This window comes from Nerophis lumbriciformis, linkage group LG18 (genome assembly GCF_033978685.3).
Source record: "Nerophis lumbriciformis linkage group LG18, RoL_Nlum_v2.1, whole genome shotgun sequence".
In the NCBI taxonomy this organism is placed as follows: domain Eukaryota; kingdom Metazoa; phylum Chordata; class Actinopteri; order Syngnathiformes; family Syngnathidae; genus Nerophis; species Nerophis lumbriciformis.
Window position 1 is genome coordinate 22,916,837 of NC_084565.2, and position 20,734 is coordinate 22,937,570.

At 42.6% G+C, this 20,734-nt stretch overlaps 1 protein-coding gene across 3 annotated transcripts in view; it reads left to right on the forward strand.

The window, feature by feature from the left end:
- pip5k1ca (phosphatidylinositol-4-phosphate 5-kinase, type I, gamma a) overlaps nt 1-20,734 on the forward strand; it is a 92,429-nt gene that overhangs the window by 43,732 nt on the left and 27,963 nt on the right. For all 3 annotated transcript variants that reach the window (XM_061977861.1, XM_061977862.1, XM_061977863.1), the window contains exons 6-11: nt 4,482-4,634; nt 13,698-13,997; nt 16,240-16,448; nt 17,230-17,313; nt 17,386-17,434; nt 20,481-20,565. In XM_061977861.1, coding sequence (XP_061833845.1) covers nt 4,482-4,634; nt 13,698-13,997; nt 16,240-16,448; nt 17,230-17,313; nt 17,386-17,434; nt 20,481-20,565 — 880 coding nt within the window. The remainder of the gene's footprint in view (nt 1-4,481; nt 4,635-13,697; nt 13,998-16,239; nt 16,449-17,229; nt 17,314-17,385; nt 17,435-20,480; nt 20,566-20,734) is intronic.

Here is a 20,734-nt window from a genome sequence, read left to right on the forward strand (position 1 = left end):
ACATATAAACATTTCTATAGAATGATTTCATAAGTTTTTTGGTTGTGAAATTAATTATTGCATAACAATTGTGAAATTGTAATTTTATTACTCAGACTATAATTAATTGTACAGTCAACATCTATAATCGTTGCATAACTAGTCCTCAGTTTACATTTCACGTTACAACGTTTTGCGTTACGTTTTGTGTTGCAATGTTTCGTGTTACGGCACACGCTCAGAAGCATAAAAGGTTTGGACTAATAGTTTGTGAATACAAGACTCACTCAAGAAGTAGGGATGATGCTCGAAACCGGTTTTCCCGGTTGTTCGATAAGAAAAGAACCGAGTCCTCGGACTCGAATCCCTTTTCGAGAACTGGTACCCGTTATTGAGACCACTATAGTAAAGAAAAAGAGTTGGTTCTTTATTCGAATCCCTGAGAACGAATCCCTTCCCACAGGAAATGCCCTATGACGCAATGTTATGCCCATTTGATTGTAGACTCTTACTGACACCTTGTGGCGATATAAAATACTACGCGTCATTAGTTTGGGCACTTCCGGGTTGGCAAGTCAGTTCAGTTCATGAGACAATTGAGAAGTAGACAAGTTGTGTTAGCTCCTACAAGCCTTGGAAAAGATAAGTCTGTAAGTAAACTGTTTAACTTGTTTATATAACTCAATATTAAGGTGGAAAGTGTTTCAATTTGATAGTAAGATGTCTATTGAAAAACGATTTTTGTGCACTGTTTCAATGGATGTTTTGAGGACTTAAAATGGCTGCCAGTCGTGTATTACACCATCGAAATAGTTTCAACACTCAGAAGTATTTGTTTGATGATAGTACTGTATATTTGTGTGAAGCTAATATTTACATATTGTGTATTACATTTCAGTATGTTAATTGAATCACATAGCTTATACATTTGTCATTGTGTGTATTTCAGTTTAAAAAAAAGAAAATTAACAGTCCAGTGCAAGACAAAAGTAAAGATAGGAAAAGACAAAGCAAGATCAACAACAATAAAGAGCCTAAATGGATTAATCTGCTTTGGAACTTTATTAGACGTCTGTTTGTTAGCTGTCTGCCAAGCTGTATAACCTCAACACGTATAGTGAGGGCAGAACAGGCAATATGCAATTATTGCCAGGCTTCGCTCTCATGTAAGGGAAGAATAATTTTTGATTGATGACTGTGGTGTTCTTAGTGTCATAGTGTGTGTAGTTAGTATGTTCCAATAGCAGCAGAAGTGCACTTTTTGGAGAGCTGTATTATTTTCAGTTTTGTGCCCAAGGGACTGATTTTATTTAACACTATATTATTATTATTTATACACCTATAGTGATCACAGAGACAGGTTGTTTTTGTGTTACTGTATATATTTGTTTTTCTGTAAAATCCCACTTAATATACTTTGGGTAACAACAGTCAATATTTTTATTTTTTTTATTTTTTTAGGGGGGTAACTGTCAATATTTATTTATTTATTTTATTTTATTTTTTTCTTATAAAATAAAAGTGAGCTTTTGTTAAACCAAATATTGTATTTTTTTCCATATACAACAGCCTATCTGGAATCGATAAGAGAATCGATAAGGAATCGGTTCGATAAGAGGATTCGATAATGGGCTCGAACTCGATAATTTCTTATCAAACATCATCCCTATCGAGAAGTATTATTATTACTACAGTACTTCATGTTTGTATTGCTGTCTTTTATGTCCGTCATGTGTTCTGTGTACAGTGTGAGTGAGTTCTGCCTCATACTAAGTATCGACTCACAATATGCAACAGGAACAGAACACGTTGGTAAACCAAAGCTGCTGCATAATACTGCAGCATCTTAAGGCTAAGGCACAGCAATAAGCTAAGATATCATTACCATATGTGTTTGGTTTGGTCTTTTCTAGACATTTTTCCTTGGCAAACATAGAATCTTGGTTAAATAAATAAATGATAAATGGGTTGTATTTGTATAGCGCTTTTCTACCTTCAAGGTACTCAAAGCGCTTTGACACTACTTCCACATTTACCCATTCACACACACATTCACACACTGATGGAGGGAGCTGCCATGCAAGGCGCTAACCAGCACCCATCAGGAGCAAGGGTGAAGTGTCTTGCTCAGGACACAACGGACTGCTTCCAACACACAGACTGGGACCTCTTCCAACAACAGGAGCTGGAGACAGCCACAGGAACGGTGATGGACTACATAAAGTTCTGCATCGGGAATGTGACTGTGGAAAAAACCATCCGGGTTTACCCCAACAAGAAACCCTGGATGACCAGCCAGGTCCGCACACTCCTCAGGGCCCGCGACGCAGCCTTCAGGTCAGGGGACAGGGCACTGTACAGTGTTGCTAGAGCCGACCTGAAGAGAGGGATTAAAAAAGCAAAGGCGGACCACAGGAGGTGCATAGAGTCCCATCTGTCCAGCAAAAACTCACGGGAGGTGTGGCGGGGCATTCATGACATCACGAACTTCAGAGGCTGCAATATGACAACTGCGGATCAGAGTGCGACACTGGCAGAGGAGCTTAACTGTTTCTTTGCCCGTTTCGAAACCCCCCAACGACACTCATCTGCTCCAGCCCTGCCCCCGACACCACCGGGCTCCGGCGCCACTCCACTCACTGTACAGGAGCACAGTGTCAGACGAGTGCTCCTGGCTGTGAACCCCAGGAAGGCTACCGGACCAGACGGAGTACCTGGAAAGGTGCTCAGGACGTGCGCCCACCAGCTCGCTCCCCCCCTCACCAGGATCTTCAACCTCTCCCTGGCTCAGGCAGTCATCCCATCCTGCCTGAAGTCATCTACAATAATCCCGGTGCCGAAGAAGTCTCCCATCACCAGCCTGAATGATTACCGACCAGTGGCCCTCACTCCGGTAATCATGAAGTGCTTCGAGCGACTTGTTCTCCAGCACATCAAGGACCATATCCCTCCAGACTTCGACCCCCACCAGTTCGCATACCGGGCGAACAGGTCCACAGAGGACGCCATCGCTGTTGCTCTCCACTCTGCTCTGAATCACCTGGAGCAGCAGCAGAGCTACGTCCGGATGCTCTCTGTGGACTATAGCTCTGCCTTCAATACAATAATCCCGGACAGACTCTGCAATAAACTGGACACTCTTGGCCTCCCCCCTCTCACAAACGCTGGATAAGTCCTGGATAAGGGACTTCCTAACGGACCGACCCCAGAATGTGAGACTTGGCCCGCACCTCTCAACCTCCCGCACGCTGAGCATCGGCTCCCCACAGGGCTGTGTGCTGAGCCCCCTCCTCTACTGCCTTTACACCCATGACTGCAGTCCGGCCCACAGTGACAACCTTACCGTCAAGTTCGCCGACGATACCACAGTGGTCGGGCTCATCTACAGGGGTGACGAGGCTGCCTACAGAGAGGAGGTCCTGAAGCTGACGGCCTGGTCTTCGGAGAACAACCTCGCTCTCAACACCAGCAAGACCAGAGAGATCATCGTCGACTTCAGGAGGAGCAGCACCGACCCTGCCCCCCTCTACATCAACGGCGAGCGTGTAGAGAGGGTCCACACCTTCAGGTACCTTGGAGTCCACATCTCTAATGACTTCTCCTGGACAGTCAACAAACACCACATCAATCATCAAGAAGGCTCAGCAGCGGCTACACTTCCTTAGAGTCCTCGGGAAGTACAACCTGAAGCCTGACCTGCTGCTGACCTTCTACCGCTCGTCCATCGAGAGCCTGCTGACCTACTGTATTACGGTATGGTACGGCAGCTGCACTGCAGCAGACAGGGAGAGGCTGCAAAGAGTGGTCAAGACGGCTCAGAAGATCATCGGCCGCCCTCTCCCCTCTCTGACGGACATCTACACCTCCCGCTGCCTCAACAGAGCCAGTGCCATCATCAAGGACAGCACCCACCCTGGCTCTGACCTGTTCCACCTGCTGCCCTCTGGGAAGCGCTACAGGTGCATTAAAACCAAAACAAACAGGCTAAAGAACAGCTTCTTCCCCAGGGCCATAACCATCCTGAACGGACTGCCCCATTGTCCCTCATAACTGCCTTCTCTTCGGTGCAATAACCCATTCCACCAACCACCCTGTTTTTTTTTTGTTTTTTTTCATGTATATATTCATTTCACACCATATTCATTGCACTTCTACATTTTTTATATTTTTATATATTTGCACATTGTTTTTCTAGCATGCACACATCGCACTGTATGGAATGGCCTCAATCTCGTTACCTTGCGTAATGACAATAAAGCTGATTCTGATTCTGATTCTGATTCTGACATGACGAGGTTGGTACTAGGTGGGGATTGAACCAGGGACCCTCGGGTCGCGCACGGCCATTCTTCCACTGCGCCACACCCCCCGTGGTTAACCAGGAACGACAATTAGCACTTGGTAGCAAACTATTTTGACGGTGAAAATGCATCAATTAGAATTACTTATGCCCTATTGGAAAACTTTGGCATCTATGTTTGTGCTCTTGTGTTTATTTGCAGTACTCCCTGTGTAATGAGCCACTTATTGAGCTGTCCAATCCCGGAGCGAGCGGTTCAGTCTTCTATCTCACAAAGGACGACGAGTTCATCATCAAGACGGTCATGCACAAGGAGGCGGAATTCTTACAGAAGTTGCTGCCGGGCTACTACATGGTAGGAGAACACATTGTGTGTACACACCACAAAATCATATAATTATATGCAGTTATTGGGCAGAGAGATAAACTACTTCATCAAGGAGATGCATGAGAGTGCTAGTCTGTGCAGAAAGGTTTAGGGTGATATTTTTGGATATGAGTTTTATGTAAGAAAACCTCCAAGCGTGACTTCCTTCCTTTCCTCATACAGCATACATAACAGCTTTGCTGTCTCAAACTCAAACCTCAGGCCACACGCTTTTATAAGAGTCTTGGTCATAGTTTCGTCATTGAAAAATTACCAAGTTGCCTCTTCTCTGCTCTCCTTCGTGTCTGCAGGCTCATTTTTAAGTTAAGCTCATCATCAACAACTCCATGTATGATCATGCATCCTTGCTCGCAGAATCTCCGCTTCATGTGTGGCAAGTCTGCAGGAATTCATTTAATGACTGAGTAATCTTTGTCAGTCACCACAACATCTTTTGCCAAGTACATTCAATTGTTTGCGTGCATCTTGTAACCTAAGTACAGTTTTTGATTTGTCATCTGGACTTATAATGACAGACATGGATAGTTATTCTTATTAGGACATTCCCATTCAGGTTGCAAGACTTGTGTCACATAACTTAAAACTTGACACTAAGAACTTGAGACAGGATCAATTGCTTCAGTGTTCATTTACCGGAAGTGAGCCCTGCTTTTTGAAGCAGCAAATTTTTCAGCACTGAATTTTTCGACACTGAATTTTTTTACACTGATTTTTTATAAACTGAATTTTAAAACACAGCATTTTTAAACACACATATTGCAAACAAATTTTTTTTCAATGAATTTGTCAGCATAATTTGATTTAAAAAAAATCAGTTCACAAAATTCAAACACAAAAAATGTTGTTACATTAATTCAGTGTCAAATTAACCTCCATATTAAACTCCATACATGCGGAGATTTGTTATTGATGAGATAGGAATTGAAGATGAAGTTTATCAAAAAGTTATTCTGCCAATAGGGTGGTCAGGATTAGCGCCGTGTTGTTTGCAACTTTGCATAGTAAAATTCACCCTTAACCTGGAGGCGTAAATTGTGCTTGGAGAATATTTGTCGATTTCCACAGCGAAAAGAAAAGAAAATAAGTCAAATACTGCATGGTAATACATATAAAACTTAATTTAACACTTAAAATGAGGCAAAACATGTAGAATACGCTTTTAAATATATATTGTATATATATATTGTGTAGCTGCGACATTGGAAGCACGATATATTTTCAGATTCAAGTCCAGTTTTCTTGTACTGTTGGCAATTATATTTAATTTTAAGACTAATATCTCATACTTTAAGTCTAGAGCAGTGGTTCTTAACCTGGGTTCGATCGAACCCTAGGGGTTCGGTGAGTCGGCCTCAGGGGTTCGGCGGAGGTCAAAACACACCCGACTCATCGTGTAAATAAAAACTTCTCCCTATCGCCGTATTATGGATACGGCAACAGCAGAAGTCACACTGATTTGCAGGTGTGTAATTTGTTGTGAGTTTAGACACTGTATTGGTTTTGTTTTTTGAACAAGGTGATGTTCATGCACGGTTCATTTTGTGCACCAGTAAAAAAACATGGTAACACTTTAGTAAGGGGAACATATTCACCATTAATTAGTTGCTTATTAACATGCAAATTAGTAACATATTGGCTCTTAACTAGTCATTATTAAGTGCTTATTAATGCCTTATTCGGCATGGCCTTATTATAACCCTAACCCTCTAACCCTGGCCCTAACCCCCTAACCCTAACCCTAACCAAATAACGCTAAATTAAGTCTTTGTTACTTAGAAAATGTTCCCCATACTAAAGTGTTAACAAAAACATATAACTTTGTCTTGAATTTGAAAAAAAAAAAAAAAAATTCACTAAAGAAGGGTTCGGTGAATGCGCATATGAAACTGGTGGGGTTCGGTACCTCCAACAAGGTTAAGAACCACTGGTCTAGAGTATAACAAACATTGGAAAAAAGTGGGGTCGTCTTATATTCATGCTCTACATATTTACACAGGCAAATAATCCAAATCCAACCAAGTTGGAGACTACTGTTGTCTTTGAGTTTCTCTTAAAAATATTTTTCCATAAGCAAGTCTTGAATAAAAGTGGTCACCCTATAATCAGGATTGTCTTACATTTGGGTCAAATGGTATATCTCCTATTCTATTACCGCATTTTTTAAAACATAGAAAGCTACTTCGCTAGTTTAGGGTTTGTACATGCAGTCACTCCACATGTCTGCTGCAGCTGACTGGCTGATGGCCGACTAAGCAGGCTGACTATGGGCTGCATACAAATCACAGTGATGTAACCATCTATCGTTCTTTTTCTCTCCCTCTCTCCCTTTCTCTTCCTCTCTCCTGTGTGGTATGCACCCTCCTCACGCACATTTCCACATTTTACCACACACCTGGCTGTTATCAAGCTCAGTGCAGCTTTTTATTTATTTTTTTCATTTTGGCATTCAGCGCTTTTAATCCTTGGCCACGTGCGCACTTTCACATCCACGCCCTCTCTCACGTTCTCACGTGTCGGCGTTGGCATAGTCTATTCCTCCTCCTCTCTTAGCGCTGACATCAGGGTCGTGTGTGACTGAGGGCACAGAGTGCTCTTTCTGGATAGCTATCATTATGTCGTTTTATACTCCCGCCCACCAGTTCTTCTGCTAAAGTCCACATATATGCTCCTTGACCGTATCTCCCCATCACCGCTTGAGGATGACCCTCAATTGAAACACCTCTTTTTTAAAACTTGCAAAGTTTTAACAAAAAAAATTATCTTCCTTTTTTAAATCCCTGTTTTCGAAAAGCAATTAGTTTGCAATAAAAAGGGACATCCCATTTGGTTCATTGATCACCAAAATTATCATCATAATTCCCCTTTTTTTGTTAACAACCGAAACTTGTTTGTTGTGAGTGTCTGTACTGTCAAAGCTACACCTCTCTAGGTCACTGCTATGTGTGAATGACCGGAAGAAAAGCTTTTATTCCCCTGGGTAGCAGTTGTTTGGTGCCACCTGTTGGTTTGCTTATATAAATCTCTAGACTAGGGGTGTCAAACTTGTTTTCATTAGGGGCCACATCGCGGTAATATATTTAACAGTAGATACATATGAATTTAAATGTATAATTGCCTCATAGTTAATATATTTTTTACTTACAAACTGATGGATAGCTTGCTTTGAAATCATAAGTCACTTCCTGTTGGGTGGGGTCCGTGCCCGTGTGGCCCGACCTTGCGCTGTGGGGTCTCTGTTGGTGACTTGGTGTGGTGGCGGCGCAGCCCCCGTGTCTGGTCTGGATGCTGTGTCTCGGTTGTTTGGGCGGTGGTGTGTTTGTGCGGGTTTGGGTTGGGGTGGGGGGCCTTTTGGTTGGGGGGGTTGTTGGTGTCTCTTGTTTGCGTGTTGGCGTTCGGGCTGACTGGCGGGCTGGCGCCGGCTGGTCTCCGTGGTCCTGGTGGCGTGTGGTTGCTGGTCGCAGTTTTTTTTTATCGCTTTGATTTGATTGGCTGGTGCTGGCTGTCTGGGGTTATTGCGGCTGCTGTTTCTGCTGCCGTTTGTTTGTGGTGTGGGCGCCCGTGGCTGCTGGGTCTGGTGCAGGGGTGTGGCTGATGTTGTGACTGGTGGCAGCGCGCGCGCGTGATGGCTGTCGGGGCTGACGAACTGTGTATATGTATGTATATGTGTGTGTATGTATGTATGTATGTTTATATATGTGTATGTGTACATATGTGTATGTATATGTATATATGTGTATGTGTACATATGTGTATGTATATGTATATATGTGTATGTGTGGGTATGTATACATGTATGTGTGTATGTGTATGTATATATGTATGTATGTATGTATATTTCTGGGGGTACGCTCTGGGCCTGCCTGTCAGACGGGGGTCGACGCCTCTGGCTACTGCATCCGAACTGCGTGTCTGGAGCTCCTGGGTCCCGCTGTCCATCCCTTCCGGGTGCCCGTCTTGGTTGGGGCCTGTTGGGCCTAGTCCCTGCGTCTATTGTGGTAGCTTGGTGCTGCAAGGTATTCCGAGGTGCTGCGAGTCGGCCAGTTGCTGGGGTAGTGACCTTGTTTGTCAGCATGTCTGTGATCTTCTTTTAATTCTTTTTTTTTTAATTAATTAATTAATTAATTAATTAATTTATTTATTTTTTAATATATTTTATTAAAATTATTTTTTAATTTTTCCCCTCCCTCAGGGGGGGGGCTCGGCGGGGCGGTTGCTGGTTGTTCCATCTCCATCGTTGGGGTCCCTGCGGGTGGGGTGGGTGGTTCCCGTGGCCCTGTGCCTGGGTGGTCCTGCGGCCGCCGGTTTGGGTGGGGTGGCCGGGGGCTGGCCTCGCCGCGCTCTCCGGGGGTGGAGGGTGGGCTCGTGGGGGCCCGGTTGCCGGTGGGGCGGGGGCGTTCTTCCCGTCCGGTTGCGGGGAGTCTCTGGGTCCCTCGGGCGGGGCGTCTCGCCTTTCTGCCCGTGTGGGGTGTGGTCTCTCGCTGGCTTGGGGTCTGGCTGTCCCCTGCTTTTCTCGTGCCCTGTCCTCTGCCGGGTGCGTCTGTCTGTGGCCTGCTGCTGGCCCTTGTGGGCGGTACGGTGGGTCGGGCTCTGGGGTTCCTGTCGCTGGCCGGCTTGGCTGCGTGGGGGCGGTGGTCCCTGGTTCCCTGGGCACCACGCCTCCTGTTTGTGGGTTGGGCTCTCGGGGGTGATGGGGCCGTGCTCTGGCTCCCACGCACTCTGGGAGTCGAATGTATTGTACATGCAAATTCACATATGCTCACATACGTACATAGGTACCTACGCTCCCACATACATACACAAATACAGTACATATTTACCTACCTAATGTTCGTACATCCACACGCACATTCAATATACAAACATACACATATACACATTCTGTACATATACATTCACTGTACAAACACTTATACACATTCTGTACATATACATTCATTGTACAAACACATATACACATTCTGTACATATACAAGTACATATGCATACTTACACTCATGCACATAATCACGTTTCATCAAACATATATTAACGTTGTTGCCCTAGGGTAAACTGGGTGTAACACATGGCACACTGACAAAGCTTAACCTATTGTGACTATAACAGTCTACAAGGTTAATGTAGGTTGCTTCTCTTTCTCCCCCTCCATTTTTCTGCATTCTTTCGTATCTCAAGTTATCATTACGTATATGTATTGTTGCATTTAAACAACTGTATTGTTGATAATAAAGGTAAATTATTGGTATTGTTCATTATCAATAGCGCTATTTCTATTGGTATTTGTATTGATCCATTTGTAGTGTAATAAGGCTCATTGTCATTTCTGTATTATTTTTTATTTTTCGCTAACTGCTTATTTGCTATTACTTTTACCATCATATTTGTACATGTCATATTTGCTGATGTTGCTCTATTGTTGTTGTTGTTGTTGTTTGCTGTTGTTGTTTTTGTCTCTCTGTCTAATCCCCCTCTTGTCCCCACAATTTCCCCCTCTGTCTTCTTTTTTTTTCTCTTTCTATCCCCTCCTGCTCCGGCCCGGCTGCACTAAATGATAATATAAATACATTTAATAAAGTCAAATACAAATAAGGCAACAAGAGAAGTATCCTACACTTCTCTTTTGTAAAGTAAATCTGAACAGCCGACATGGGCATCTACATCAACTATATGATTTGCCTGAGAAGCTGGACAGGACACAAAAAAAAAAAAAAAAAAAAAAAAAAAATGAAATCATAAGTCAAGGTGACAAGCAGATCTTTAGAGATTTATTTTGATGACAAAAAATTGCTTGGAATATCTTGTTGCAAGATCTGGGCCCCTGCAAGTCTCTGATTATTATTATTATTATTATTATGAAATCCAGGAAGTAGTTATAAGGTTAAGATCAAGCTGTGGTCCGGGGCCCAGTGGAGTACCTTATAAGGTGTACAAGAACTGGCCAAGGCTACTAAACAGGCTCTGGAAGATCCTGAAGGTGATCTGGAGGAGAGGCAAGGCAGCAGACCAGTGGAGACAGGCAGAAAGTGTGTGGATCCCAAAAGATGAAATACCTAAGAACATTGATCTGTTCCGAAACCTCTTGCTGTTGAGTGTTGTAAGGAAGATCTTCTTCAGCCTCGTTGCCAGCTGACTGACAGACTACCCCCTGAAGAACTCCTACATCGATACCTCGGAACAGAAAGGAGGGGTCCCAAAGGTATCTGTGTGTCTGGGGCACACAGGCGTGGCCACATAGCCTATCAGGGAGGCCAGGAAAAACAAGGGGGACCTGGCTGTACTGTGGTTGGACCCCGCAAACGCCTACGGATCAATACCCCACAAGCTGGTCAAAGAAGCTCTGAACCGGCATCACATCCCGAATAAGTTTAGAGACCTCATCCTGGACTACTATGCCAACTTGCGCCTGCAACAACCCCTGACTGGCACAGAAGCTTGAAAAGAGGATCATCACCGGATGTACGATCTTGGTCACCCTCTTTGCCGTCACCATTAACATGCTGGTGAAGTCTGCGGAAATTCCGTGTAGGGGCCCCCACCAAGTCTGGAATTCGACAGCCACCCATCCTAGCCCTAATGGACGACCTGACAGTGTCAACTACATCTGTCCTGGGCTGCAGGTGGATCCTGAACGGCTTCGAGGAGATGATTTCCTGGGCAGTTATGATCTTTAAAGCTGGATAAGTTGAGGTCTCTCGTACTGAAAAAGGGAAAGGTTACTGGCAAGTTCTGCTTCTCATTCGGCACCACCAAAATACCATCACTCGCTGAGGAACCTGCAAAGAGTTTCGGCTCGGTGTTCAGCTAAAGCCTAAAAGACGTGGCTTCCATTGAGGTGACCAACCAAGATGTGGAGATTATCTGTAATGGACAAATCTGGCCTCCCTGGCAAATTCAAGGCCTGGATTTACTAGCATGGTATTCTCCCTAGGATCCTCTGGCCCCTCTTGGTCTATGAAGTCCCCATTTCAGTGGTGGAAGGCTTTGAGATGACGATCAGCAGTTTTCTGCGCAGACTGCTGCGAAGCCTGAGCAGCATCGCTTTGTACGGGAACAACAAGCTGAAGCTCCCCATCAGCAGCCTGAGCGAGGAGTTCATGGTGACGCGGTCCAGGGAGCTGATACAGTATCGGGAGTCCAGTAACCCTAAGGTCGCCAGATCGAAGTCAGGTCTTGAGGAAGTGGAGAGCTGTCAAGGCTGTGGACGTTGCAGAGGCAAGACTACGGCAAAGGGTGTTGGTTGGCACAGTGACACAGGGAAGAGCTGTGTAGGCAGTAGCAGCACACCTCACAATGACAATGCGCATGAGACAGAGAGAAGGTTGTTGATCCTTGAAGAGGTGTGAGCAGGTGTTGAGGAGAAGCCAGCCAGCCAGATGGTGGGAATGTGGCAGCAGGGAGCCTGGACGAGATGGGAGCAGGCTGCAGAGCGCAAGGTCACATGGACTGAGCTCTGGAAAGCTATACTCCTTCGAATAAAATTCTTGTTTCAGGCGGTCTACGTTGTTGCCAAGCCCATCCAACCTTTTCATCCGGGGAAGGTGCAGACACCAGCTTGCTCTCTCTGCCAAAAGAGAGGAACCATGGAGCACATTCTAAGATGCTGTACAAAAGCCCAAACCCTACCGCAGTCAAGACCAGGTCCTGAAAGCCATAGCAAATTCCATCTGCTGTGGGATCAGCTACAGTTGGAGCCTTCGCCCAGTGAAAAATACCATCGCTTTTGTCAGAGCTGGGGAAAAGTCTACAGCAGCGGCCCACAACACCTCCTCTGGCTTGTTGGCAACGGCACGCGATTGGGAGGTGGCAGTTGATCTGGGGAAGCAGCTGAAACTCCCTGAAGCAATCGCCAAGACAACCTTAAGGCCAAATATTGTTCTTACCTCAGTAGCCTCAAAGCAGGTGATTCTCTTGGAGCTCAATGTGCCTTAGGAGGACCATTGAGACAAGGCTAACGAAAGGAAGAGGGCAAAGTATGCTGAGCTAGTGGAGGAGTGTCGGAGCAATGGTTGGTGGCCACGATGCCAACCCATCGAAGTGGGATGCTGAGGATTTGTGGGCCAATCCCTCTGCAAAAAACCTACAAAATGCTGGGCATTGCACGGTCCAGCTGGGTCACCTGTGGGAGGGGGTCTGATTGTTGAAAGACCTGAAACCCCCTGTGATCCCAGGTTACATCACTGCCGTTGTGTCCAGGGGCACCAAACTGTGTATCAAAAACCGTTGCAAGAGAAAATAATAATAAAGTTTAAGACTTCAAAATTCTTTGTCAATTTTTCCACTCATGCAAGATATATAAAAGATTTGCAATTGCATTCAGTTTTTTTTTCCGTCAAAATTGAATGAACAAATACATTTTGCAATAAAGATGAAGTGATTTACTGATTGGCAGGCGACATACAATGATTTGGCGGGCCTTGAGTTTGACAACTGTGCTCTAGACCAGTGGTTCTTAACCTTATTGGAGGTACCGAACCCCACCAGTTTTATATGTGCATCCACCAAACCCTTCTTTAGTGAAAAACAAAATGTTTTTTTTTAAATTCAAGACAAAGTTATGTTTTTTTACTGGTGCACAAAACGAACCGTGCATGAACATCACCTTGTTCAAAGAACAAAACCAACACAGTGCATAAACTCACAACAAATTAGACACCTGCAAATTAGATGGAAATTAGAGGGAACATTCTTTGGGGGTATCCATAATACGCCGATAGGAAAAAGTTTTTATTTACACGATGTGTGTTTTGACCTCCGCGGCGGAAGCTCCGCCGAACCCCTGAGGCCGACTCACCGAACCCCTAGGGTTCGATCGAACCCAGGTTAAGAAGCACTGGTCTAGACCCTGAATATTCTTACAGTATATTCGGGTCGATATGGTAGAAGCCTGCAGACCTAATTTTTTTAGAGTCACACACAGTGGTAAGCACTGTGAAGCATAGAGGACATGTTGAGATGCGAGGCCGCAAATCAATTCCGATGTCAAACACTTCAATAATGTAATTCTAACAATAATCTTGGATTTCCTTCTTGTAGAACTTGAATCAGAACCCCCGTACTTTGCTGCCCAAGTTTTTCGGCCTCTACTGCGTCCAGTCTGGCGGCAAGAACATCCGCGTGGTGGTGATGAACAACGTCCTGCCTCGCGTTGTGCGCATGCACCTCAAATACGACCTGAAAGGTTCCACCTACAAGAGGCGGGCATCCAAGAAGGAAAGAGAGAAGGCACGGCCCACATTTAAAGATCTTGACTTCATGCAAGACTTGCAGGATGGATTGATGCTGGACCAGGACACGTACAACGCGCTGGTCAAGACCCTGCAAAGAGACTGCCTGGTGAGTATGAAAAGGAAGTGACTAAAACGGCAAGGGTATATAGTACATACAATCAAATATCCAAAGTTGAATGCCTTGATATTTTGGGGTTCAACTGGATTTTTCTGAAAAAAATTGCCAATTTCAAACTATCATCATGCATGACGTCAAGCCAAAAGTGATTAACTCATTTTCGTTTTTTGCTTTTTCTTTGACTTTGCTAAGACTAGACACATTCATTATACATCCTTAATTAACTGTCCAGGTAATATTTTAAGTAACATTTATGTCAAGGTGGCGCATGGTTGCTGTTAGTGTGACCCTAGGATGCAGATCAGAATCTTTTTTAAATTAGGACTACGCTGGCAAAAATCAAAAAGCAACCGTTGACCTTTATGGTGTGTTCCATTTGTACTGCGAAGTCGGAATTTCTGAGTTCGAGTCGGACTCGGAAAGTCGGAGCATTCTCACCACCCCTAAATTCGTTTCAAAGATAGCTACTCTACGATGTTGGCTTATATAATATCTGTTATTAGCACTTCTGATTAGTTTTTGTCGCAGTAAATCTGCCATATACAATGTATTGTTGTACGTTTTTATATGGTAACGTCACTGTAGTGTAAACTAAATGTATTTCATGTGGTATATACTCTGTGTGTCACTAGCAATAGCTTCTGTGTTTTCTCTTAATCCACCGTGCTTGAAGGTTGTAGAAAGAGTGCATATTTTCCCAAAAGTTGTTTATATTCAGACAAGGCAAGCTCAAAAATAGCTGTCGTGGATGTGGCCATCTTGATTTCCGACCTTGTAACGAGAACGCTCACAACTCGGCTGTGACGTCATTCCGAACTCCGACTTCCAACTTCTGAGGTAAATGGAACGCAGCATTAGTCATCAAACCAGTGTTGCAAGGAAGGCACTGGCAAATAAACTCTCATGATTAGTGATCAGAGGCAGGGGAGTCCTCTGATCGCTGATCAAGAGCAGGTGTGGAGAACCGCAAACAGAATCAGTGGTGAAGTCACTGCAAGACAAAACCAAAACAGAAAGTGGAACACAAGAATGCTAGACAGGAAAAATAATAAAAAATAAGTACAGTAAAAAAACACACACAAATTAAAAAATTGTTTAACTGTCATACAGATCCATCCATCCATTTTCTACCGCTTGTCCCTTTCGGGGTCGCGGGGGATGCTGGAGCCTATCTCAGCTGCATTCGGGCGGAAGGCCGGGTACACCCTGGACAAGTCGCCACCTCATCACAGGGCCAACACAGATAGACAGACAACATTCATACTCACAGATGAAATATTAAATATTGAATAAACAAGTATTTCAGCATTGTGACATAAAACACAAGTGTAAAAATAACTGCTCATGTAACCTGAACAGACTACTGAAAAACTACTTTTGATGACAATTGAAGCTAATCTATCACTGTTAAGTAATTGCTCTTACTTCAGATAAATTCAAATGTATATCCATCCCTTTTTGAATATGCGTCTTCTTTTGGAATACATGTCAGAAGCAAAGACAAATACCGTATTTTTCGGAGTATAAGTCGCACCGGAGTATAAGTCGCACCTGCCGAAAATGTATAATAAAAAAGGAAAAAAACATATATAAGTCGCACTGGAGCCCGGCCAAACTATGAAAAAAACTGCGACTTGTAGTCCGAAAAATACGGTATATGTAATTAGTTAGTTCTGTCTGTGCAGAGCTCCAGAGTGGTACGGTGAGGGTTCGCATGATGTCACAGACGAGTTTCTGTGCCACATTTTAGACATATTTTTCTCAAAGATTTGGTAGATTTCTGTACTGTACAGATCAATAAAATCAACTGAATTAGTTTTTGTGGTGTGATTTCAAAATAAAAGTTCTCTGCAATTTTTTTTAAATTTTTTATTGATGTTTTGGGTAAGCGTGGTAGCTTTATTTATAAAGCATTAAAGATATCACTGAGATGTGTAAAGAAAGAAGAGACTAAAATTATTTTGAGACAATCTTGTGATTTTTACAATAGCCAATAAAAAAGCTCTCAACAACCACCTCACATAATTATTTATACTAAAAGCATTCAACCTTCATACTTATGTAATTAATGTGTGCATGCTTAAGCATCCTGTGGGTGACATCCACGTCTCCACGTTTGATTCCCGTTGGCATTGACACTGTTATGCACACTGGATAAAAGCAAGCCCCTCAGGATCCATGCATCCTTAGCTTGTCATTACATTAGCCTGTGTTTGCACACTTTGTTCAGGTGCTGGAAAGCTTTAAGATCATGGACTACAGCCTCTTGCTGGGAGTTCACAACATGGACCAGGCAGAGAGGGAAAGGCAGACGGAAGGCTCCCAAGGCGGCAGCGATGAGAAAAGGCCCATGGCCCAGCAGAAGGCCTTGTACTCTACGGCCATGGAGTCCATCCAGGGAGGGGCCGCATGCGGGGAGTCCATTGACACTGAAGATACGTGAGTGTAGTCGGTGATTAGCGAGAGGTAGGGTACGGCAGGCTTCAGCAAAGTTCAATTAGAAGGATTTATTAATAAACCACAGAATCTCTTAATTGGCCTGAGCTCAATTACAGTCGACTTGGTTAAAATTCTTAGTGGTTTGCAGACAGGTGGGACATTTGAAATAAAAAGTGAATACAAGTGATGTGCCATGCAACCCAGTTTTCCTCAATTAACTGTAGCTTCCCAGTGCTAGCAGCACTTGTGCAACCCTTAGACTATTATACTTCGACCACAATGCTTAACTGTAGGCATGACACAATTAGACTTAGACTTAGACAAACTTTAGTGATCCACAAGGGAAATTGTTCCACACAGTAGCTCAGTTACAATGGATGGAAAGGATAATGCACACAAGGGCAAAAAAAGAGGGCGAAAACAAAAGGTATAAAGTCGACTAAAAATGTATCATAGTAGCAATATAACATATATGTAATATTTACATATTATATATACAGTCTATAATATATACTGATATATTATATTATTTTATTATATTATAATATTATATAATATATACAATATATAACAAATCCCAATTACCATGTACAATATTACAGTATATGTAACAGCTGCAGCAAAAAAAAGGGCAGCATAAACTAAAGAGTAGATCGAGCAGAAAATATACATTATAAAACAAAGAGAGGTGGCTAACATAGAAGCGGTCAGGTAAAAGACAAATATCTATTGCTGTATGGCGAGTTGTCTTGGTACTCACTTTCACGTGTTTGTGTTTTAGGATGGGCGGGATCCCTGCTGTCAATGGAAAAGGAGAAAGACTTCTTCTCTACATTGGCATCATTGACATCTTACAATCCTACAGGTGACCATATGATAGGAGCTCTATGGTTTAAAAACACACCTGTAAACCTTGTTGTCCTGCTTTGTTGTACAGATTAATCAAGAAATTGGAACACACATGGAAAGCTTTGGTGCATGATGGGGTGAGTTTTTTAATAGCACTGAAGCACACACTGACTCACTTTTAAGCAGGCATCATTTTTAACAAGAAGACACAAATCACCTTCTATGTATTCCCCTTTTGTCTTACTCACTCCACTCTTGCTGGGAGACACCATGTGTGTCACTGCAGTTGATGGGAATAAGGGATCCGCTCTTTCTTTTGCAATATTACTGTAGTCACAACTAGGGATAGGCCATATTGCCTACATTTTTTATCACAATATATATTGCAGCCTCCTGCGATAATATATATCACAATATATTAATAGGTGCATACATGATAATATAAATATTTCACTACAGGTTACAGAGGCTTTTTATTTGGCTGCTGAGGTAGGCAGTAACATATTTGTTTAGTTTCCGGTTGTTTTATTTTCTCAAAACTATAATTGATCTACTTGCTAATTTACTGTCTTTTTCTGTTGAAACATGCTTTTATTAACACTTATGTTAAAATGTACTAAGCACTTATTCTTCTATTATTTGAAAACTTGTTTTCAAATAATAGAACTAATGGCAATACTCCAAATCTGGAGTATTGCCATTGGTTTTAGGCAATACTCCAGATTTGGGTGTCGAAACAATACCAAGTAGTTATCGAGGTAGAATTGGCCATGGCAATGTTGATATTTAAAATAGTCAAGATCATTAAATGATTACATTTTTAATCAAAATTATAATCCGACAAAAACACAGGATGGCAATATAAATTAAATATTTTAATTATTTCCTTATTCCCTTTTATTGTATACAATATCTTCAACAAAATAAAGTAAATGGTGCAAAATAAATAAACAAAAACAAAGCTATTAATGGCTCTGACTTAAAATGTTTTTTGCACTTAAAGTCCTCTTGAATGCAGGGACTTATACCCGAGTGAGTAAACAAAAACAAAAACAACAAAAAATGATTTTGTGTGGATAAAACTAATGATCTAATAACTGTAGTATCTACCATATACTGTTACTATACTTGGGTTTTGTTACTGTTGATATTTGTATCGATCCATTCACCCCTGTTTACATTCAAAAGTTGAAGTTAAGCAGTTGGCATGGTTTATTGTATCCTCATACGGTGTGTAGTGTAGCATGTTTAACTATTCCTCATCCTCCAGTGATAAAGATGCTTTTAAGAGCCTTTTTTTATTTTCCGCCTTGGAGGGGAATTAGTGAATTAGCCCTCTCTACATTGTGTGGAAGACGCGGCCGTTTGCTTGTCAGATTTGCGGCACACAACTAGAATGTGTCATCAATATGCTTTATGATGTTATTATAAAAATCATTTGTATCCCAATCCTAGTCACAACTTTAGGTACTGTATGTATGAAAGAACTGTATCTAAAGGTTTCTTTCCTTTCCAATTGTGGCCTCCCCTCTGGTTTGTTTTCAAAATGCAACCGTACATGTAATACAGGCATTCACAAAATTGTATAATCATTACAGAAATTGGCAGTGATTATTAACAATTAAGTGACTAGATGAAGATGTTTCCATTTATTTGTATCATGTTTCTCAACCAGTCTTGCTCAAATTTTACAAACATGTGCTCGTCTCTCCTCATGATTTAGAGTTAGACTTAGACAAACTTTAATGATCCACAAGGGAAATTGTACCAGATTTTGTAGTGATTCGATTTAAAACCTTCAAATTACAGTGGGTGGTATGTCAAACACATCAAGCTGTCAGACTTTTGCGTTTAATGACAGCGCCACCATGTGGTGTATTTGTCAGAAATATATATTAGCATATTAACATAGTCAACACAGTAGCCGTGCATGTTAACCCTTTTGTGTGCAACGGTTCAGGAGTGGATGTGTGGGAGTCCTAATTTTTCCACATGGCTAGATAATAAAGTTCAGTTTGGTTGATGCAGTTACAGCTGACTAAGAAGGGACACCCTAGAATTATCACCTGTCAAACAAAAGACTGACACATCATGCACAGTATAAGACAACTATTTACACTCACATTCACACCAACGGTCAATGTAGAGCAGGCGTGGCCAACCAGTCAGAGACCAAGAGCCACATGTTTTACTATGTTACCGCAAAGAGCCACAACATACACATAGGCAGGCACACATGAAAATCACCCTCTCCTTTCAACACACATACACATACACACACACATACACTTGTAAACACACACACACATTTGCTCAGACAGATTTATTGCAAATGTCACACAACTTAACTAACTTAAATAAATATTGAACATCTTTTTATCCCCAGTTGGAAAAGCGAGGTCAGGTTTATTGCCATCACATGATCACAACATTCCCGCTCGTTCGTCTGTGTTTATGGCCGTATATTGCCCATCCAATGTGAAGTTGAAATATTAACAACGACATTTGGCTTTGTAATCATATTTTTGTTCCTCCTAATTTGTGTTACTTTGCAGCACTATTCACTATTTTGTGTTTCCTGTGTGTGTAAAGCTGGTGCCCCGCGCTCTGCCTGCCAAAACAAAGATTGTGAATGAGTGAAAAGAGGGCTCACTGTGTTCAGTTATCTATCAACACGCTCAGGTGCTAAGAGCGATGCAAAGAATGAGACGTCTTTCTCCCTGTTTGAAGCGAGAGACGAACAAATGCGAGGCTCAACAATTCTGAACATATCTGTCACTCAAATGCTGGTGACGGCGGGAAAAAAAGAAAAAAGCTCAGCCTCTTGCGGTTATTTGTTGCACTAATTAAAACCTTTATGTCGATTCTTAACAGCCGCATGAAACCAGGCAAAGAGCCGCATGCAGCTCGGGAGCCGCGGATTGGCCAGGCCTGATTTAGGGTCTTAACTCATCGTGGAAAGACCGCATTCGATTATACAAATGTGCACATAGTGTCAGCCTGTTAGAGAATCAATAATGTCTACTCCCTTGTCTGCCTCTGCCTTTGTTTGTGTCCGTGCTGTGTTGGGGTTTATATATTACACTGACTTGACCCACATTCATAAATTACTGAAATGGAACTAATAGATACCTTAATCTGTTTCATGTAATTAATCTCTGTCGCTCCTTATCTCCCCTGTAGGATACTGTCTCAGTCCATCGGCCTGGTTTCTATGCTGACAGATTCTTCAAGTTCATGAGCAGCACCGTATTCAGGAAGACCTCCTGTGAGTTTATTCTACTTTTGAGACCTTACATAGTCAAACAGAGCTACGAGAGAAGGGCAAAAGGAAAAAACACGGATAGACCCTAAACTGCCTTATTAGGTTTTGTGAGAGACTCAATTGCTCTCACTGCTTTGTTTCATGTTCTCGAGAAAAGATCAAGTGAATTGAC